The sequence below is a fragment of the Myotis yumanensis genome, unplaced genomic scaffold (genome assembly GCF_028538775.1).
Source record: "Myotis yumanensis isolate MYYU_CA2020_CCGP unplaced genomic scaffold, mMyoYum1.0.hap1 SCAF_6, whole genome shotgun sequence".
Taxonomy (NCBI): Eukaryota; Metazoa; Chordata; class Mammalia; order Chiroptera; family Vespertilionidae; genus Myotis; species Myotis yumanensis.
In genome coordinates this window covers 80,779,162-80,797,544 of record NW_027223757.1, presented here as the reverse complement: position 1 = coordinate 80,797,544, position 18,383 = coordinate 80,779,162, and the positions used below count along the sequence as shown (strand labels likewise).

Below are 18,383 nucleotides of genomic sequence, written 5' to 3'. Positions count from 1 at the left end.
CATTGGGTGCTGCAAAGCAAGTGTACATATGTTCTCTGAAGTGTATTGAATTGGTAAATTACATACCAATAAATTTGCTAGTAGCTATGTTAAACCAAAAGGAATAGTTGAAATTAATACATTACTTCAAAATATATGTAATATGTTATTAATGAGATAGTGTACTTTTTTCCCCTGGTTTTGAAATCTGGTGTGTATTTTATAAAACATCTTGGTTTGGACTATTCACAGTTCAGGTGCTCAGTAAATACCTGTGCTGGTGGTTACCAGCTGGACAGTGCAGTTTTAGTTTTAGAATGTAAACTTTATAGATTTGTTTTGAATCTAAGGAGCATATATGAAAATATTTTTAAAGTATTATACAACTTTAAATTATAAGGAATTGTACTATTTTAGGGTTTGTTAATGAGAAGTCATTTTTATCCTTGTTTGATTCTGTATTAGATATTTAATTAATGATAATTTATTATAATTAAATAGCAAGTATATTTTCTAATGGAAAAAATACTCAATTTAGTGTATTACATATAATAGGCCTGGAGTTTATTTCATTCTGTTTTCTAAATAAAATGTGGCTTTGGGCACTTGGCCTACTTGTGTGAGAGAATTTGAGGCCTTTGAATGGCATTTGGATTGTTACTTGAAAGTGTAATTTGGCCTTAATAATAAGAGAGCTGTTTTTTCAGTTTAGAATGCTTATCTTTAGAAATAAGTAAGATTAAGAGTCACATTTTACAAATAAATGAATGCTGTTGGTCAAAAGCTCATAAGGAGAACACCAATTATTGGGGATATGTTAGTCCTCAGAAATGATATGGAGAAAACATGTCAGAAGCCTGTCAGTTTTAAACATAAAATTTTGGTCCAGCCAGCATGGCTCAGTGGTTGAGCATTTACCTATGACCCAGGAGGTCATGGTTCGATTTTGGTCAGGATAAATGCCCAGGTTGTGGGCTCGATCCCCAGTGTGGGGTGTTCAGGAGGCAGCAGATCCATGATTCTCTCTCATCATTGATGTTTCTCTACCTCTCCCTACCTCTCTCTCAAATCAGTAAAAATATATTTAAAATTTTTTGAACAGATCTTTGTGATGGAATTGTTATGGCTAAAGGGATTGTATCTTTTATTAGCTTTTCAGTGAGCTCTATGATATGAAAAATTCTGAATGACTGTTAATAGCTATTACATGATTTTTTCCCCACAATCAAAGATTTCTACTTCTTTTTAATCAGTAATATCCCACATTAATTGTTTTTTTGCCCAGAAAAATAGTTAGAATTTTATTTTGTTAGTAAATACTTTGGTTTAAATTTGGTAAAGTTTCTTTTTTTTTTTTTTTAATATATTTTATTGATTTTCTACAGAGAGGAAGGGAGAGAGATAGAGAGTTAGAAACATCGATGAGAGAGGAACATCGATCAGCTGCCTCCTGCACATCTCCTACTGGGGATGTGCCCGCAACCCAGGTACATGCCCTTGACCGGAATCGAACCTGGGACCTTTCAGTCCGCAGGCCGACGCTCTATCCACTGAGCCAAACCGGTTTCGGCAAAATTTGGTAAAGTTTCTTTAAGTCTTTATATATCCATCAGCAAAGACAAAAGCACTCAAAATAAAAAGGTGGGCAAGATCCTTGAAGACCTTCTATTAATATTTCTTTCATGGCAGGTCTGGCAATGAGTTCTTGTTTTTGAGAAAAAAATGTTTATTTCTCTTTCACTTTTAAAGACTAATTTCGCTGGAAATAGAATTCTAAGTTTGTAGTTATTTTTCTTTCAATGTTTTAAATAGTTTACTTCACTCCCTTTTTGCTTGAGTGTCTGAAGAGAAAGAAGCTGATGGAATTTTTAAAAAATATATTTTATTGATTTTTTACAGAGAGGAAGGGAGAGGGATAGAGAGTTAGAAACATCAATGAGAGAGAAACATAGATCAGCTGCTTCCTGCACACCCCTAATGGAGATGTGCCCGCAACCAAGGTACATGCCCTTGACCGGAATCGAACCTGGGACCCTTCAGTCTGTAGGCGGACACTCTATCCACTGAGCCAAACCAAGGCTGGAATTCTTATCCTTGTTCATCTTTAGGCTTTTATCTTGCGGTTTCTTTCAAGATTTTCTCTGTCTTGGGTTTTCTGTAGTTTGAATATGGTATGCATAGGTGTAGACTTTCCTACATTTATCCCCTTTTGTGTTCTCTGAGCTTCCTGGATATGTAGCTTGGTGTATGTTATTAATTGCAGAAATTTTTCTGGTACTCCAATTACAGATATGTAACATTTTTTGAAATTACTTTACAGTTCTTGGATGTTCTGTTGTTTTTTTGCTATTGTAGTTGTTTGTTTTTTTAATGATTTTTTTTCTCTTTGCATTTTTTTGGGAAATTTCTATTGACCTATCTTCAAGCTTACTGATTCTGTCCATGGCAGTGTCTAGTCTGCTGTTGAACCTACCAATGGCATCCTTTATTTCTGTTACAGAGTTTTTGATTTCTTGTATTTCCTCGTGATTATTCATCTGCTTACCTTACTAACTGTGCTTGCATATTCTTGTTTTTTCCATTATCACTAGTAACATATTAGCATAGTTATTTTACACTAGTAGCCTGGTGCACGAAATTCGTGCACTGGGGTGGGGGGGGGGGGGAGAAGGGGCCCCTCAGTCTGGTCTTCATCCTCTCCAATCTGAGACCCCTCAGGGAATGTCCAGCTACCTGTTTGTGCCCACACTTTTAACAGATAACAGCTCCATTGTTGTTTCTTTCTTATGCTTAAAACCATTGGAATTAGTAAGTATTCAAAGTGTGTATACATTTTGGGGGGACCCCCTGTATATTTCTAGTCAGTGGTGAAAGAAACCAATAGCAGATTTGGAACCCCCAGGCAGGGAACCTTGCTCACTCCCCACATGTCTCCCCACTTCACTTTCCACCTTTGTGGGCAGCAGCAAAATCAATGTTTTCTCTCATTAATTCGGAAAAGCACATCCTGTCACCCACTGCCCGGCAGGAGTGCGCTAGGCCCCAAGCAAGCAAGGCTCAGTCTGGGCAGCCTTCACTCATGGGTGCTGGCACCCAAAGTGCACATTCCTCCTCTACAGTAGCCCCGACTATCCCACTGTTTCACTGAGAGGACGGAATTCCTCTCTGCCTCTGGGTTCTTGATCTTCAACGCTGACCGAAGGCACCTCAGAGAGGGCCGCCCGCGCCCACCAGGTGTGTCTATCTGCACCTGCTCCTGCCTCAGCACCTGCATTAACCCCCCCAGAGGTGATCTCGTAGCTGCACTGGCCTCCATGGGAACAGGGCATCACCACTCCGCCCTCTCACTGTCATCTCACAGGCATCCACCCTCAGCACCCAGAACACCCAGACACTGTCCAAAGGACGTGAGCGCATCAGAGGGGATGTGTGCACATCCTGTGGGGGTGTTAGGCATGCCGGGTTGATGGAAGTGTGGTGGAGAGGCGGGGGGAACTTGTGCACACCTTGGTTTGCAACTGTTGCAGGCGTGGGAGGGTGACAGTGTGCTGGGGGATGTTTGCACGCCAGGGGGGGATGTGCACACCGGAGGCCTCTGGCTTTGCAGGTCTGCAAACCCCCATGGTACAGCCAGGAGGACGTCAGTCTGGCCCGCCACGGTGGCTCTCCCTGCGATCCTGCACCTTCTGGGCCAGGAGGCGGATCTTGCGCAACCACCCCTGGGCGCTGATGGCCTGCAGGCTCTACTTCAGCTCAGCCTGCAGGCTCTGCTTGGCGCGCTCACAGCTGTCACCACCGCCTTGTGGGAGTACAGGCCGCCCTCTGCCGGCCTGCCTCCCCTGTCCAGAGGCTCTCTGCGCTGCTCACCTGCACAGAGTGACTGGGGCTGGGCAGAAGCCAGGCGTCCTGCCCTGCCCAACCCCGGCTGATCCGCCCCTGTGCGAGCTGCCTCCCGCCGTGAAGGGTCACGGATCCGGGTCCTGGGACCGTGGACAGCCTCAAGCACTGCCCCCCCCGCCCGGCAGGGTCACAGATCCGGGTCCCGGGACCGCGGACAGCCTCCTGCGCTGCCCCCTGCCCGGCAGGGTCACAGATCTGGGTCCTGGACTGCAGACAGCCTCCCGCGGTGCCCCCCCCTTCGCCCCCGCCCAGCAGGTCATGCATCCGGGTCCCAGACCGCGGACAGCCTCAAGCACTGCCCCCCGCCCGCCAGGTCACAGATCCGGTCCCAGACCACAGACAGCCTCAAGTGCTGCTGCGCCGCCCAGCAGGGTCACAGATCCGGGTCCCGGACCGTGGGCAGCCTCAAGCACTGCCCCCCACCCAGCAGGTCACAGATCCGGGTTCCGGACTGCGGACAGCCTTGCCCGCTGCCGCCCACCTTCAGTATGCAAATTAGCCGCCATCTTGTTGCTTCAGGGTGGGGGTCCCCACTGGGGTGCCTGGCCAGTCTGGGTGAGGGGCTGAGGGCCATTTTCAGGCTGGCGGGTGACTGAAGCTCCCAACCTCTCTTTTTTTTCTTTTTTTTTTTTATTCTGGGATTTATTTACCTTTTATGGCTGTCACTGGAGCTGAGAACCCGCTTTAGCTCTGAGGCTTGGCTCCAGCTTGAGGCCTCTGCTACTGAAAGCAGGAATCTAGGGTTTGTTTGGGTTCTATAATTGCAACATTGTTTCGCTCCTGCTCGCTCCAGCTCTGATGCCTGAAAGCAGGTTTCTGGGTTTTGTTTACCTTCTATAATTGCAACATAGTTGCTTAGAGTGCAAGCTCAGAAGCCGGCAGCAGCAGGCGGGGAACCTTGGCTTCCTCCTTCACTGGAGCAAGCAAGCCTCCTGTTCGCTTCAGCTGCCTGGCTGCTGGCTCCCATCTGGGTTGGCAGTTAATTTGCATATCCTGCTGATTAGCCAATGGGAAGCGTTCAGGGGTATGGTCAATTTGCATGTTTCTCTTTTATTAGATAGGACTAGAGGCCCGGTGCACAAAAATTTGTGCACTCGGAGGGGAGACGGGGTCCCTCAGCCCGTCCTGTGCCCTCTTGCAGTCTGGGACCCCTCGGGAGATAATGACCTGCTGGCTTAGGCCTGCTCCCGGGTGGCAGAGAGCAGGCCCAACCCCTAGGTGCAGCCCCTGGTCGGGCTCAGAGCAGGGCCAATTGGGGAGTTGGGGCACTGCCCCCTGTCATGCACAGAGCAGGGTGTATCAGGAGGTTGTGATGCCACCCCTAGTCATGCTCAGGGTAGGGCCGATTGGGGGGTTGGGGCACCGCCCCCTGTCACACTCAAGGCAGGGTCGATTGGGAAGTTGTGGCACCACCCCCTGTCACGCACAGAGCAGGGCCCATCAGGGGGGTTGGGGTTCCGTACCCTGTCACACACAGAGCAGGGCCGATCAGGGGGTTGAGGAGCTCCCCCCTGTCACGCACAGAGCAGGGCCCATCAGGGGGTTGGGGAGCTCCCCCCTGTCAAGCACAGAGCAGGGCCCATCAGGGGGTTGGGGAGCTCCCCCCTGTCATGCACAGAGCAGGGCCCATCAGGGGATTGAGGAGCTCCCCCCTGTCACTCACAGAGTAGGGCCGATAGGGGAGTTGGGGCACTGCCCTCTGTTACAGAGCAGGGCCGTTGGGGGTGGGGGGCTTGGGGCGCCGCCCTCTATCACCCACAGAGCAAGGCCAATCAGGGGGTTGGGGAGCTTCCCCCCTATCAGGCACAGAGCAGGGCTGATTAGGGGGTTGGGGCGCCTTCCCCTGTCACCAACAGAGCAGGGCGGGTAGGGAGGTTGTGGCCCCACCCCCTGTCACACACAGAGCCGTAGGGCGATCAGGGGGTTTGGGCGCTGCCCCCTGACACGCCAATCCCGGTGCCGGGAGGCCTCGCTGCTCCGCTGATCCCGGTGCTGGGAGGCATATTACCCTTTTACTATATAGAATAGAGGCCTGGTGCACGGGTGGGGGCCGGCTGGTTTGACTTGAAGGGTGTCCTGGATCAGGGTGGGGGTCCCCACTGGGGTGCCTGGCCAGCCTGGATGAGGGGATGATAGCTGTTTGCATTTGGTCTCACCCCCTTCAGGGTGAGGGTCCCCACTGGGGTGCCTGGCCAGTCTGGGTGAGGGGCTGAGGGCCGTTTTCAGGCTGGCGGGTGACTGAAGCTTCCAACCGCTCCTTTTTTTCTTTTTTCTTTTTTTATTCTGGGCCAGCTTTAGCTCTGAGACCTCCACTGCTGAAAGCAAGTTTCTGGCCTTTGTTTACCTTCTGTATTTGAAACTTTGTTGCGACTCCAGCTCTGAGATCCCGGCTGACTGAAAACAGGTTTCTGGGGTTTTGTTTAGCTTCTATATTTGTTACAATGTTTCTTAGAGAGCAGCTGAGAGGCCGGCAGCGCAGGCGGGGAACTTTGGAGTCCTCCGTCACTGAAGCAAGCAAGCCTCCCTGCTCGCTTCTAGCTGCCTGGCTGCCAGCCGCCATCTTGGCTGGCAGTTAATTTGCATATCGCCCTGATTAGCCAATGGGAAGGGTAGCGGCCGTATGGCTAATTACCATGTTTCTCTTTTATTAGATAGGATTCCCCCTCTGGCCCTGGCTGGTGTGGCTCAGTTGGTTGAGTGTCGTCCTCTGCACCAAGAGGCTGCTGGTTTGATGTCTGGTTAGGACACATTCCCAGGTTTGGGGTTTGATCCCCAGGAGGGGGCGTGCAAGAGGCAGCTGATCGATGTTTCTCATTGATTTTTTTTTCTCTCTCTTTCCCTTCCTTTCTCTAAAAGCAACAAAAACATATTTAAAAAATAATAAATACCCTGTCTCATTCCAAAAATATTTGAGTCCAGCTCTGATGCTTGCTTTGCATTTGTGTCTTTTCTTGCCTTTTAAAGCATGATGTGGCACAACCAGTATGGCTCAGTGGTTGAGTGTCTACCTCTGAACCAGGAGGTCACGCTTTGATCCTCGTCAGGTCACATGCCCAGGTTGTGGGCTCGATCCCCAGTGTGGGGCGTGCAGGAGGCAGCCAAACAATGATTCTCTCTCATCATTGATGTTTCTATCTCTCTCTCTCTCCCCCTCTCCCTTCCTCTGAATTCAATAAAAAATAAATAAAAGCATGATGTAATTTTTTGTTGTTGTTGACAGTTGGGCATGATGTATTAGGCAATAGGAGCTGAGGTAAGTAGGTCTTTAGTGTAAGGGTTTACATTACTCTAGCTAGGGATTGTATTTTGTTTAATATTTGCTCTAGCTGTAAGTGCCAGAGGCTTCAGATTCTTTTAGAGTCCTTGTTACTGTCTTTCTTAATGTATTTGGGTTTCCCTAAGAACTCTTTCTAAATAGTATTTGCATTGTGCAGCTCTTTCAGCATTAATTAACTCTTATACTGGAGCTCCATTGGTGTGGTGGTAAGGTGTAGGAGAAAGGAAGCATCCTATAATCTTAGAATTAAATCTTAAACTTAGTGGATCTCTGTCCTGGGACTGTGACCATTATAAGCCTTTCTTAGTTGTTGTCTTTCCCTCCACCCCCAACACAGAAGAGAAGGGACTGGAATCTGAGAAATGCCTTTTCCACAGGTGGGATAAGTCCCTGATTAGGTCATTTCCTTGGAGTGTAGGTCTTTGTTATGGAGAATGCTCTGGTTCTTGGTTATTTCACAGTGATTACTTTTTCCTTCCCCTTTGCCAGAACTACAAAGACATATCTATGGGCTCTTCAGGGTGAGAACAGGATGGGATTCCTGGAAGGAAAGCCCACAAAAGTATGGGGCTCTCCTAAGACTACAGTCCCCAGAAGTTTCCCACTCTCATGGTATTCCACACTCAGCCTCCAGGAATTCATTGAAATTACCATGAAAGTATTTGTGATGGATTAACTTTTTGTCCCCCAAACAGTAATGTTCAAGTTCTAATTCTTGGTAAGTATGAATGCAACGTTATTTGAGAGTAGAACCTTTGAAGATGTAACTAATGATCTGAACATGATGTCATGTAGGTTTAGGATTGGCCATTAATCCAAAGACTGGTGCCCTTATTAAGACTAAGGAGAGGGAGATCTGAGACATATATATAAGGGGAAGGCCATGTGCAGATGGAGGCAGAGATTGGAATTAGGCAAGCCAAGGAATTCCAGAGATTGCTGGCAGCTCCCAGAAGCCAAGATAGAAGTATGGAGCAATTTTTCCATGGAGTCTTAAGAAAGTTCCAGCCGGCTGGATACCCTGATTTTGTGCTCTGCCTCCAGAGCTATAACTGAGAGAACAGTGTTGTATTTTAAGTCACCTAGTTTGTGTCAGTTTGTTACAACAGCTTTGGGAGACTGGTAACAGTGTTCCTCCCAGTTTATGGCTCTAGTGGTTCTACTGGATGTGATCTAGTAGATGATGGCTGTGACTCTCTGAATATGTCTGTCTTTCCATATCTTGAAGTGGTGGTTTGCTCTGTGTACTCATTTCTCTGATGGGTTCAAAGAAAGTCATTGATTTTCAGTTTGTTTAGCTTTTTTCTTGTAAGGATGAGAAGGATGAGAGTGACAACTTCCAAGATTTTTACATGTTGGAGCTAAAACTGAGTCACGTATTTAAAAAAAAAAAAAAATTTATTGACTTAGGAAGGGAGAGAGAGAAAGAGACATTGATGTGAGTGAGAAACATCACTCAGTTGTCTTCTATATGCACCCCTACTGGGAACTGCAACCTTTTGGTACACAGGATGATGTTCCAACCAACAGAGCCACATCGGCCAGGGCCATCTTAGAATACTTTTTCTCCTGATTTTTGTACCGCTGCTGTTATTTTAATCTTTCTGTATTTTAATTTTCTTCCTATTATTATGTTATATGTCATATAACATACTACTTTCAGTTGTACATGATTCAATATTTGTATATATTGCAAAATCACCACCACAGTAAGTCTAGGTAAGCATTTGTTACCTATATACATAGTTACAAAATTTTTTCTTGTAATGAGAATTTTTAAGTTTTACTCTCTTAGCATCTTTCAAATATGCAGTACAGTATTACTAACTATAGTCACCATGCTGTATATTATTTAATTATTGGAAATTTGTACCTTTTGACCTTCATCCATTCCCTTTTCCCCCAGCAACCACCAATCTTTTCTCCATCTATGAGCTATTTTTTAAAAATTAGTTTTTATTTATTTTTTAAGATTTCACATGTGAGATCTTATGGTATTTGGGTATTTGTCTTTCTCTGTCCGACTTATTTCACTTAGCATAATGCCCTCAAGTTCCATCCATGTTGATGCAGATAGCAATATAACCTTCTATTTATGGCTGAATAGTATTCTGTTGTGTATATATATCACTTTCTTTAAAAAAAAAATCCATTTATTCAACAATGGGAGGTTGGGTTGTTTTCATATCTTAGCTATTGTAAATAATGCTGCATTGAACATGGTTGTGCATATATCTTTTAAAAGTTAGTTTTTTGTCTTTGGATAAATTCCCAAAAGTGGATTTGTTCAATCATATGATAGGTAGTTCTGTATTTAATTTTTGAGGAACTCTATACTGTTTTCCATAGTGGCTGTACCAATTTACATTCTTACCAACAGTGCACAATTTGTATTGCTTTCTTCACACTTTAAAAGTAAACTGAGCCCGGCCAGTGTGACTCAGTGGGTGTGTTGACCAGGATCTGAAGACTGAGAGGAGAGGAGACTGCAGAAGAAAAGTTTGATGCTAGCAGAGGTTCGTGAGGTTTAAAGAAAGAAGCCATCTGATGTGGAATCTTCAGCAAATTATCCAGAGATCTAGCTAAGATAATCAATGGATGATTATATAAATAATAAAACTTGAAAGTTATATAAATAAGTTTTAGACATTAATCTATTGTTTCTTTTTTTAGTTGACTATATTGTGGAGTATGACTATGATGCTGTGCATGATGATGAATTAACTATTCGAGTTGGGGAAATCATCAGGAATGTGAAAAAGCTACAGGAGGAAGGATGGCTAGAAGGAGAACTAAATGGGAGAAGAGGAATGTTTCCTGATAATTTTGTTAAGGTAGGTATTTTCAGTTAAAACATTTAGCTATTGCTTTATAGGATTTAATCTTTAGCATTATATCTTAACTAGAGGCCTGGTACATGGATTTGTGCACCGGTGGTGTCCCTCAGCCTGGCCTGCGTCCTCTTTGCAATCTGGGACCCCACGGGGGATGTCGGACTACTGGTTTCAGCCTGATTCTCAGCAGTTCAACATCCCACTGATGGATGTAGTAGTGTGCTAAGCGGCAGGCGGCCCGGGAGGAGCTGGAGCCTAGACCAGTTGCCGCTCCGCTCCCACTCATCTTGGCTCCTCTGTGCCTGCCACCGCTGCTCAGTAAGCTCCCTGAGCGGTGCTCCCACTGTAGGAGCGCACTGACCACCAGGGGGCAGCTCCTGTGTTGAGCGTCTACCCTCTGGTGATCAGTGTGCATCATAGTGACTGGTCAATCTGTTGACCGGTTGAACGGTCGTAGTAGTTTGCATTTAAATAGCACTTCATAATTTACAAAGAAGTTTTACCGTGAAATTCTTACTTGAGCCTTCAAAAGTCTTGTGAAAGAAGTGAGATATGTATGTGTGTGTGTGTGTGTGTGTGTGTATCCTATATATCCATTTTAAATATGGCGATATATAGACTGAGAGGCTAAATGGTTTTCCCAATGTTGGATAGCTAATATGACATAGAATCTGAACTGAAATCCAGGATTGTTGCCTCTCTATTTAAGTCTTGTTGTATCTTGTTGCTTTTCAGTATTGCAACAGTTAATCTAGCAAAGTAACAGTTATACTTCAATCATAACCAAACATTTCTTTTTAGTAGTCTAGTTACCTCTGCCAGTAAACAATAACATCTATTATAAACTGATAAAGTTATAAGAAAAGGAAAATGAAGAATATTTGTATATTTGCATTTCACTTAAATTGTCTTGTTTTCTAGATTAGTTTTCTTTTTTTTTTTTTAATAACTTTTATTTCTTGAAGTATTACAAAGAGTATTACATATGTCTCCTTTTTTCCCCCTCTTGACATTCCCCCGGCCTCCCCTATCCCCTAGTGTCTTGTGTCCATTGGTTATTCTTATATGCATGCATATAAGTCCTTCAGTTGATCTCTTAACCCGCCCCCCAAACCCTCCCCAGGCTTCCCACTGTAGTTTGACAGTCTGCCACATCCCTGGCATCATTAGATTATGAGTTCTTCTGGGAAAGCTAGAATGTGTGTCATATTTGTCCAGCTTGTTTGTAGTTGTTAAGTAAATACTCGTTCCCTAAATAAATTTGTGTTTATTTTAGTTGTGTTTTTGCCTCTTAAGTATGAATGTATACTTTATTCTGTTAATTGATTTTAGAAGGTGAACTAACTACATTTTATCTCTTGAAACAAGAAGATCACTTTTGTTTTTATTTTATAAATTGACTTCTTTTTTATAACCTAAAATGGAGTGTGATACAGATACCATGGAAACTGGAGTAGAATAATTGGATTTAAACAGTTAAGTTCTAGTTTAGCTCTTTGCTGGTAGTGTGATGTAGGGCATGTCACATAATTTCTCTATTTTCTTATCTTTAAGCTGGTATATTTATACTATATACATAGTAAGCCATTACATTGGTGTGTCTCTCTCTATCTCTCTCTCTCTTTAACAGAAAATGGCTTTTATTATTTCAGAGCAAGGACAGTTGACTATTAAATAATGCAAGGGTTAGGGGTGCTGACCCCTCACCTCCCTCCCTCTGTCCCTCTCTCCCCCCTCATAGTCAAAACTTCATATATAACTTGATTTCCCACTGATAAACATGAATAGTCAATTAACCATATTTTGTATGTTATGTATATTATATACTGTTTTCTTATAACAGATTAAGCTAGAAAAAAGAAAATATCAAGAAAATCATAAGAGAAAATACATTAGAGTATTTATTGAAAAAAAATTGTGTCTAAATGGACCTGCACAGTTCAAATGCATGTTGTTCAAGGATCAGTGAATATTGAAATAACAGCACACTGATTAAAAACAATAAAAAATATATATTTTTATATAGTTCTAGTTGTGTGCTGATGTATAGTCCCAGCACTGGAGATGACCTCTCATGGGACTCTATTTTGAAATGTATTTTACTTTCCTGTTTCAGTAAAACTAATACTAGAACTTGAGTTTAATAAACTGCATGCTAATAGAGGATACAGTTTGAGTATGCTAGGTATTAGAGGGAAACTCAGTCTGGGATTAAAAACCAAAGAAACTGGCCTGTGTGGCTAAGTGTTTGGAGCATCAGCCCACACACCAAAGGGTGTAATTCCCCGTCAAGGGCACATGCCTGGGTTGAAGATTCAATCCCTAGAGCAGTGATGGTGAACCTTTTGAGCTCGGCATGTCAGCATTTTGAAAAACCCTAACTTAACTCTGGTGCCGTGTCACATATAGAAATTTTTTGATATTTGCAACCATAGTAAAACAAAGATGTATATTTTTGATATTTATTTTATATATTTAAATGCCATTTAACAAAGAAAAATCAACCAAAAAAATGAGTTCGCGTGTCACCTCTGACACGCGTGTCATAGGTTTGCCATCACTGCTCTAGAAGCTAGTAGACACAGTGCCCAGATCTTGATTTCTAAATATTATTCTGAAGTAAAAGCAAGCAGGAGTCCTTGGAGAAATGGCTGATTTTATGGATGTATCAAGGAAAATACAAGATGACACTAGAGCATCTAGTAGTGCCAGAAAGTAAGGAAGCACTTGAAAAAAAATGATGGGTCCATGTCAAAGCAACACAGGAGCCAATCTGAAAGAGCTCCCAGTGTCTAGAGCAGGAACAATATGAGCAACAAAATAATCTAGTATTTGATTATTAATTACCCAAAGTAGAACAAAAATATAAACGAGTCCATGCTGATATAAATAAATGTTTGAATAAATACATAAATAAGGGAGAAGGGATGAATCTTCTCCCCATAACCTCCTAACCTCCTGCCCCCTTCAGAAGCATCCCTCAGGTATGGGCTGAACTAAAGAATAGATGGAAGAAAAAAATAGTAACTTCACAATGAAGAAACCTGGCAAATACTACCTGAAACAAGTGATAAAGAATAACATCATCATGAAAAATAAGGAAAGACTAAGAAACTGATGTTGACCAGAAGAGATTAAGAAGACATGATGACCAGATGCATTGTGGTGTCCTAGACTGGATTCTGGAACAGAAAAAGGATATTAGTAGAAAAACTAATGAAATCTGTATAAAGTCAGTAGTTTAGTTGACAGTAATAATTGGCTTTAGCACGTCAGATGTATGAAAGAAGATTCAAGGGAAAGTTGTAATTTTTAATCATTGTCTACTTGAAAATGAGCTGCTCAGTGGGACATTAAGGTACATTTGCTATTTTCTAAGTGTGAGATTATGGAGCGAATGGTAGAATTAGGCTTCCTATGGAAAACTCATATCCCTGTTATTGTTTCAGATATCTATACTGAAGACCCTTGATACTCAAATTGGGCTGGAAGGTGGATAGAAAGGTCAAATCATTTTTGCAGCCTTTTATACAACACTTTAAATTTGTTTTGTGAAAAACAAACATGTCCATTTTAGTGTCCCTTTACAATGTTAGTTCATCTTTACATGACCTAAGAAATAATTTATGAAGAATATAGAACGCCTCTTTCACCATGTGAGGGCACAGCAAGAAGTCAGCACTCTGCAACCTGAGAGCCTTAGCCAGAACCTGACAGTGCTGCCACTCTGATCTTGTACTTCTAGTCTCCAAAACTGTCAGACATTTCTGTTTCTGTTGTTAGTAAAAAAAAAAAAAATGTGTGTATATACACACATATCTGTATATACACACACATTACAGATAAAATTTATTTATTACCCCCTTATTTCTCTTTTCCAACCACCTGTATTCTGAAACTAATTACCTCACAAGTGATTGATAAATACAGGAATGATGTTAGGTCAGTGGGAAAGTTGTTACTTTATTTTCTAGGTAAGGAGAAATGTGATAAAGAGTGTATAATTATAATTTTAGCAAGAAAGGGAAAGGGGTAGGCTCTCAGCTTGTCTGCTTAGTGTTCTTTTTTTTCTCTTTAATGTTACAGTCTTAGCATTGTAGGGCCCTTAACTTCTGGTGCTCACCTCCACTTCAGTGAATGCACTGTTTTAGCATTCACAAGTCAACATTCCTTATTATTTTTATGCATTTTTAGTATTTCCCTAGGAATCCATTGTCATAACTGCTTGGACAGTCCTAAGTTATCTTCTGAGGTTCCAATTACTGTTATTTACTTTCATTTTTAGTGTTCAGGTTCTAAAGTTGCATAGGTTTAGAGTGGTCTTCTCCAAACCCAACTTTTTACACAATTACTAGTATTTTTAGTGTTTGGTTTAGATATTTTCACATAATCAGTGGTATTTTAGTGTGCCTGTGTTCAGAATGTCAGATGTTTAGGAATGCACATCTAGTGTTATGGCAGAGGCTCGTTTACAACTAATTTTTTTTGAAATAGTCGTGTTATATTCCATTGTATATGAATAGTTAGGGCTATTTCCCAGTTTTTAGCTATTAAAAACAATGCTGCAATAAACATCTTACATAGCAGAGGATTTGTTGCATCCTAGGGTATGCACATATTCATGTGTACTAAATATTGTCAAATTTCTCACTATATAAGTATACCAATTTAAACTCCTACCACTAATATAAGAGAGTACCTTTCTCACATTCTCACTAACATTTGATATCATCAGATTTTGGGGGGACAAGCAGGGAGACTAATCTTATAGATCTACAGTAGTAGTCAACATTTTTCAGTGTTTCATTTTCATAATTACTAATGGAGTTAAAAATTTATTTTCTTGTGTATAATTTGTTCATATATTTCTATACATTTTTCTGTTGAGTTCTTGCACATTTTCTCATTGACCTGCTGTAGTTCTTAATATATTGTAAATATTAGTCCTTTGTCTTCTTTTTGCTTATGTCCTACCCATCATAAGCACTTTTTGTGACTTGTCTTCTATAATAATAAAAGCATAATATGCTAATTAGACTTGACGTCCTTCCGGACGACCTTATGGATGAAGCCAGGGCTGCGAGGGAAGCCTGGATCCCGGGAGCCTGCGGCAGCTGGAGGGAAACCTGAGTCCTGGGTCCCGGAGGGAAGCCGGTGCCAGCAGCTGGGGGAAGCTGGTGCTGGCAGCCGGGAAAAGGAAGTCATACTCTTGCTCAAATTTTGTGCATCAGGCCTCTAGTCTAAGTAAAGAATTTTGTGCATTGGGCCTCTAGTCTACGTAAAGAATTTCGTGCATCAGGCCTCTAGTCTAAGTATAACTTATATTTATAACTAAGGGAGCAGAGAAGTCTTAAAAATATTCTTTTTTGTGTTTATTTTAAAGTTTTGGTTTTCAGTATGAATCTTTCATCAATCTTGCTTTTTTGTACATATATGATTAGGGCACTGGTTACATTTTTTCTGCATGAAAAGTTAATCAGATAGTCTACTCTTTTCTCACTGATTTATATAATGTTTAAGAAGTCAAAATTGAGAAGAAACATTCTGGTTTATCAGATCTTTCTACTTCAGTGTTTTAGACTAAAGTAGAGAATGAAGTGTGATTTATTTCTTTGTGTAAATTTTGAGATTCAGTATCCATGTCTTTGTTGATATTTGACACTCTGCCGTTAGACTTTCTGCTTTATAATTGAGATAGGAAACAAAATAAACACTCCAGTAAATAAGTGCTTAGTAATTGACTATGAAGTGCTTTGTGGTATGGAGTGAAGAGTATTTCCCACATTTTATTTTATATGGGAAGATGACAGTATGGAAACAGGAGGGTAAATTGTAATGACTGAATGTTAGATGTCTGGTAAAGAGATGGATGTTAAAGGGTCTTGGAAAAATATCATTCAGTAAATATATTAAAAGTAACACTTGACTTGTTTTTTAATAATGGGGAGTTAGATTAATATTCATTGTAGTATGTCTGGCAATGGCAAAAGGTGTTTTGTGGTAAATATAATTAAGTGGACTACTTCAGTTGAATGAAAGTTTTCATATTGGGGATGCGGGTAATGGGATTTAAGGCCAAAAGTGTGGATTAAAGCCAGTGGTACAGTACATTGTGAATATTACTTAAAGGTAATCTGAGTGAGAAGGAAAAGTTTTTAAAGAGGAAAGAGTAGAGGCTATCCTATCTAATAATAGACAAACATGGTAATTAACCATACTTCCTCTACACTTCCCATTGGCTAATCAGGGTGATATGCAAATTAACTGCCAACCAAGATGGCAGCCACGCAACTGAAGAGAACATGAGGCTTGGTTGCCCCGGCAATGGAGGAAGCCAAGGTTCCCCGCCTGCTGTGGCCCAGCTCTGAGCTCCGGATGCAACAATGTTGCAATTATAGAAGCTAAACAAACCCAGATACCTGCTTTCAGTGAGCCGGCCTCAGAGCTGGAGCCGAGCCTCAGAGCTGGAGCTGGCTCTCAGTTCCAGTGACAGCTATAGAAGGTAAATAAATCCCAGAATAAAAATAAAAAAAGGAGAGACTGGGAGCTTCAGTTGCAGGCTTGGCCTGTATGAAAATAGCCCTCAGCCCCTCATCCAGGCTGGCCAGCACCCCAGTGGGGACCCGCACCCTGAAGGGGGTGCGGGCAGCCTGAAAACAGCCATCAGCCCCTCATCCAGACTGGCCAGGCATCCCAGTGGGGACCCCCACCCTGATCCGGGACACCCTTCAGGGCAAACCAGCTAGCCCCCACCCGTGCACCAGGACTCTATCCTAGATATTAAAAGAGTAATATGCAAACTGCCCCTAACAGCAGCAAGACTAGGAATGACTGGTCACTATGACAGACACTGACCACCAGGGGGTAGATGCTCAATGCAGGAGTTACCCTCTGGTGGTCAGAGTGCTCCCACATGGAGGAGCTCTGCTCAGCCACAAGTCAGGCTGATGGCTGCCAGTACAGCGGTGGTGGTGGGAGCCTCTCCTGCCTACTCAGCAAGGATGTCCGACTGCAGCTTAGGCCTGCTCCCCGCTGGCAAGTGGACATCCCCCAATGACTGCCAGGCTGCCAGAGGAATGTCTGATTGCCAGCTTAGGCCCAATCCCCTGGGGAGCATGCCTCAGCCAGCAGATGGTCATCCTCCGAGGGGTCCCAGACTGTGAGAGGGCACAGGTCAGGCTGAGGGAACACACCCCTCCCCGAGTGCACAAATTTTTGTGCACCGGGCCTCTAGTCTAATCTAATAAAAGAGAAACATGCAAATTGACCGTATCTCCACTACACCCACAAGCCAATCAGGAGCAAATATGCAAATTAACCCAACTAAGATGGCGACTGTGGGAGCACCACTGATGACCAGGGGACAGCTCCTGCATTGAGCGTCTGCCCCCTGGTGGTCAGTGCATGTCATAGCAACCAGTCAAGTGGTCGCTTAGGCTTTTATATATATACTAGAGGCCCAGTGCACAAAAATTTGTGCACTCGGCGGGGAGGGGTGTCCCTCAGCCCAGCCTGTGCCCTCTCGCAGTCTGAGACCCCTCAGGAGATAACGACCTGCTGGCTTAGGCCTGCTCCCGGGTGGCAGAGGGCAGGCCCAATTTCTAGGTGCAGCCCCTGGTCAGGCTTAGAGCAGGGCCGATTGGGGAGTTGGGGCGCCGCCCCGTCATGCACAGAGCAGGGCGGATCGGGAGGTTGCGATGCCACCCTCAGTCGCGCTCAGGGTAGGGCCGATTGGGGGGTTGGGGCGCTGCCCCCTGTCACTCACAGAGTAGGGCCGATAGGGGAGTTGGGGCACCGCCCCCTGTCACACACAGAGCAGGGCGAATCAGGGGGTTGGGGCGCTGCACCCTGTCACACTCAGGGCAGGGCCAATGGGGAGGTTATGGCTCTACCCTGTCACACACAGAGCAAGGCCCGTGGAGGGGGGTTGGGGTGCCACCCTCTATCACCCACAGAGCAGGGCCGATCAGGGGGTTGGGGCGCCACCACTGTCACACTCGGGGCAGGGCCGATGGAGAGGTTATGGCTCTACCCTGTCACACACAGAGCAGGACCCGTGGGGGGAGGGGGGCGGCAAGGTTGGGGCGCCGCACCCTGTCACACACAGAGCAGGGCCGATCAGGGGGTTGGTGCGCTGCACCCTGTCAAACAGAGCCGCGGGGCAATCAGGGGATTGGGGAGCTCCCCCCTATCAGGCACAGAGCAGGGCAGATAGGGAGGTTGTGGCCCCACCCCCTGTCACACACAGAGCTGCAGGGCGATCAGGGGGTTTGGGCGCTTCCCCCTGTCACGCTGATCCCGGTGCCGGGAGCCTCGCTGCTCCGCTGATCCTGGTGCCGGGAGGCATATTACCCTTTTACTATATAGGATAGAGGCCTGGTGCACGGGTGGGG

General features: G+C 44.0%; 1 protein-coding gene across 1 annotated transcript in view; it reads left to right on the top strand.

Moving 5' to 3' along the window:
• The window catches only part of CD2AP (CD2 associated protein), a 116,382-nt gene that overhangs the window by 11,412 nt on the left and 86,587 nt on the right, over positions 1-18,383 (top strand). The window contains exon 2 of the mRNA XM_070418449.1: positions 9,830-9,990. Within this exon, the coding sequence (XP_070274550.1) occupies positions 9,830-9,990 (161 nt within the window). The remainder of the gene's footprint in view (positions 1-9,829; positions 9,991-18,383) is intronic.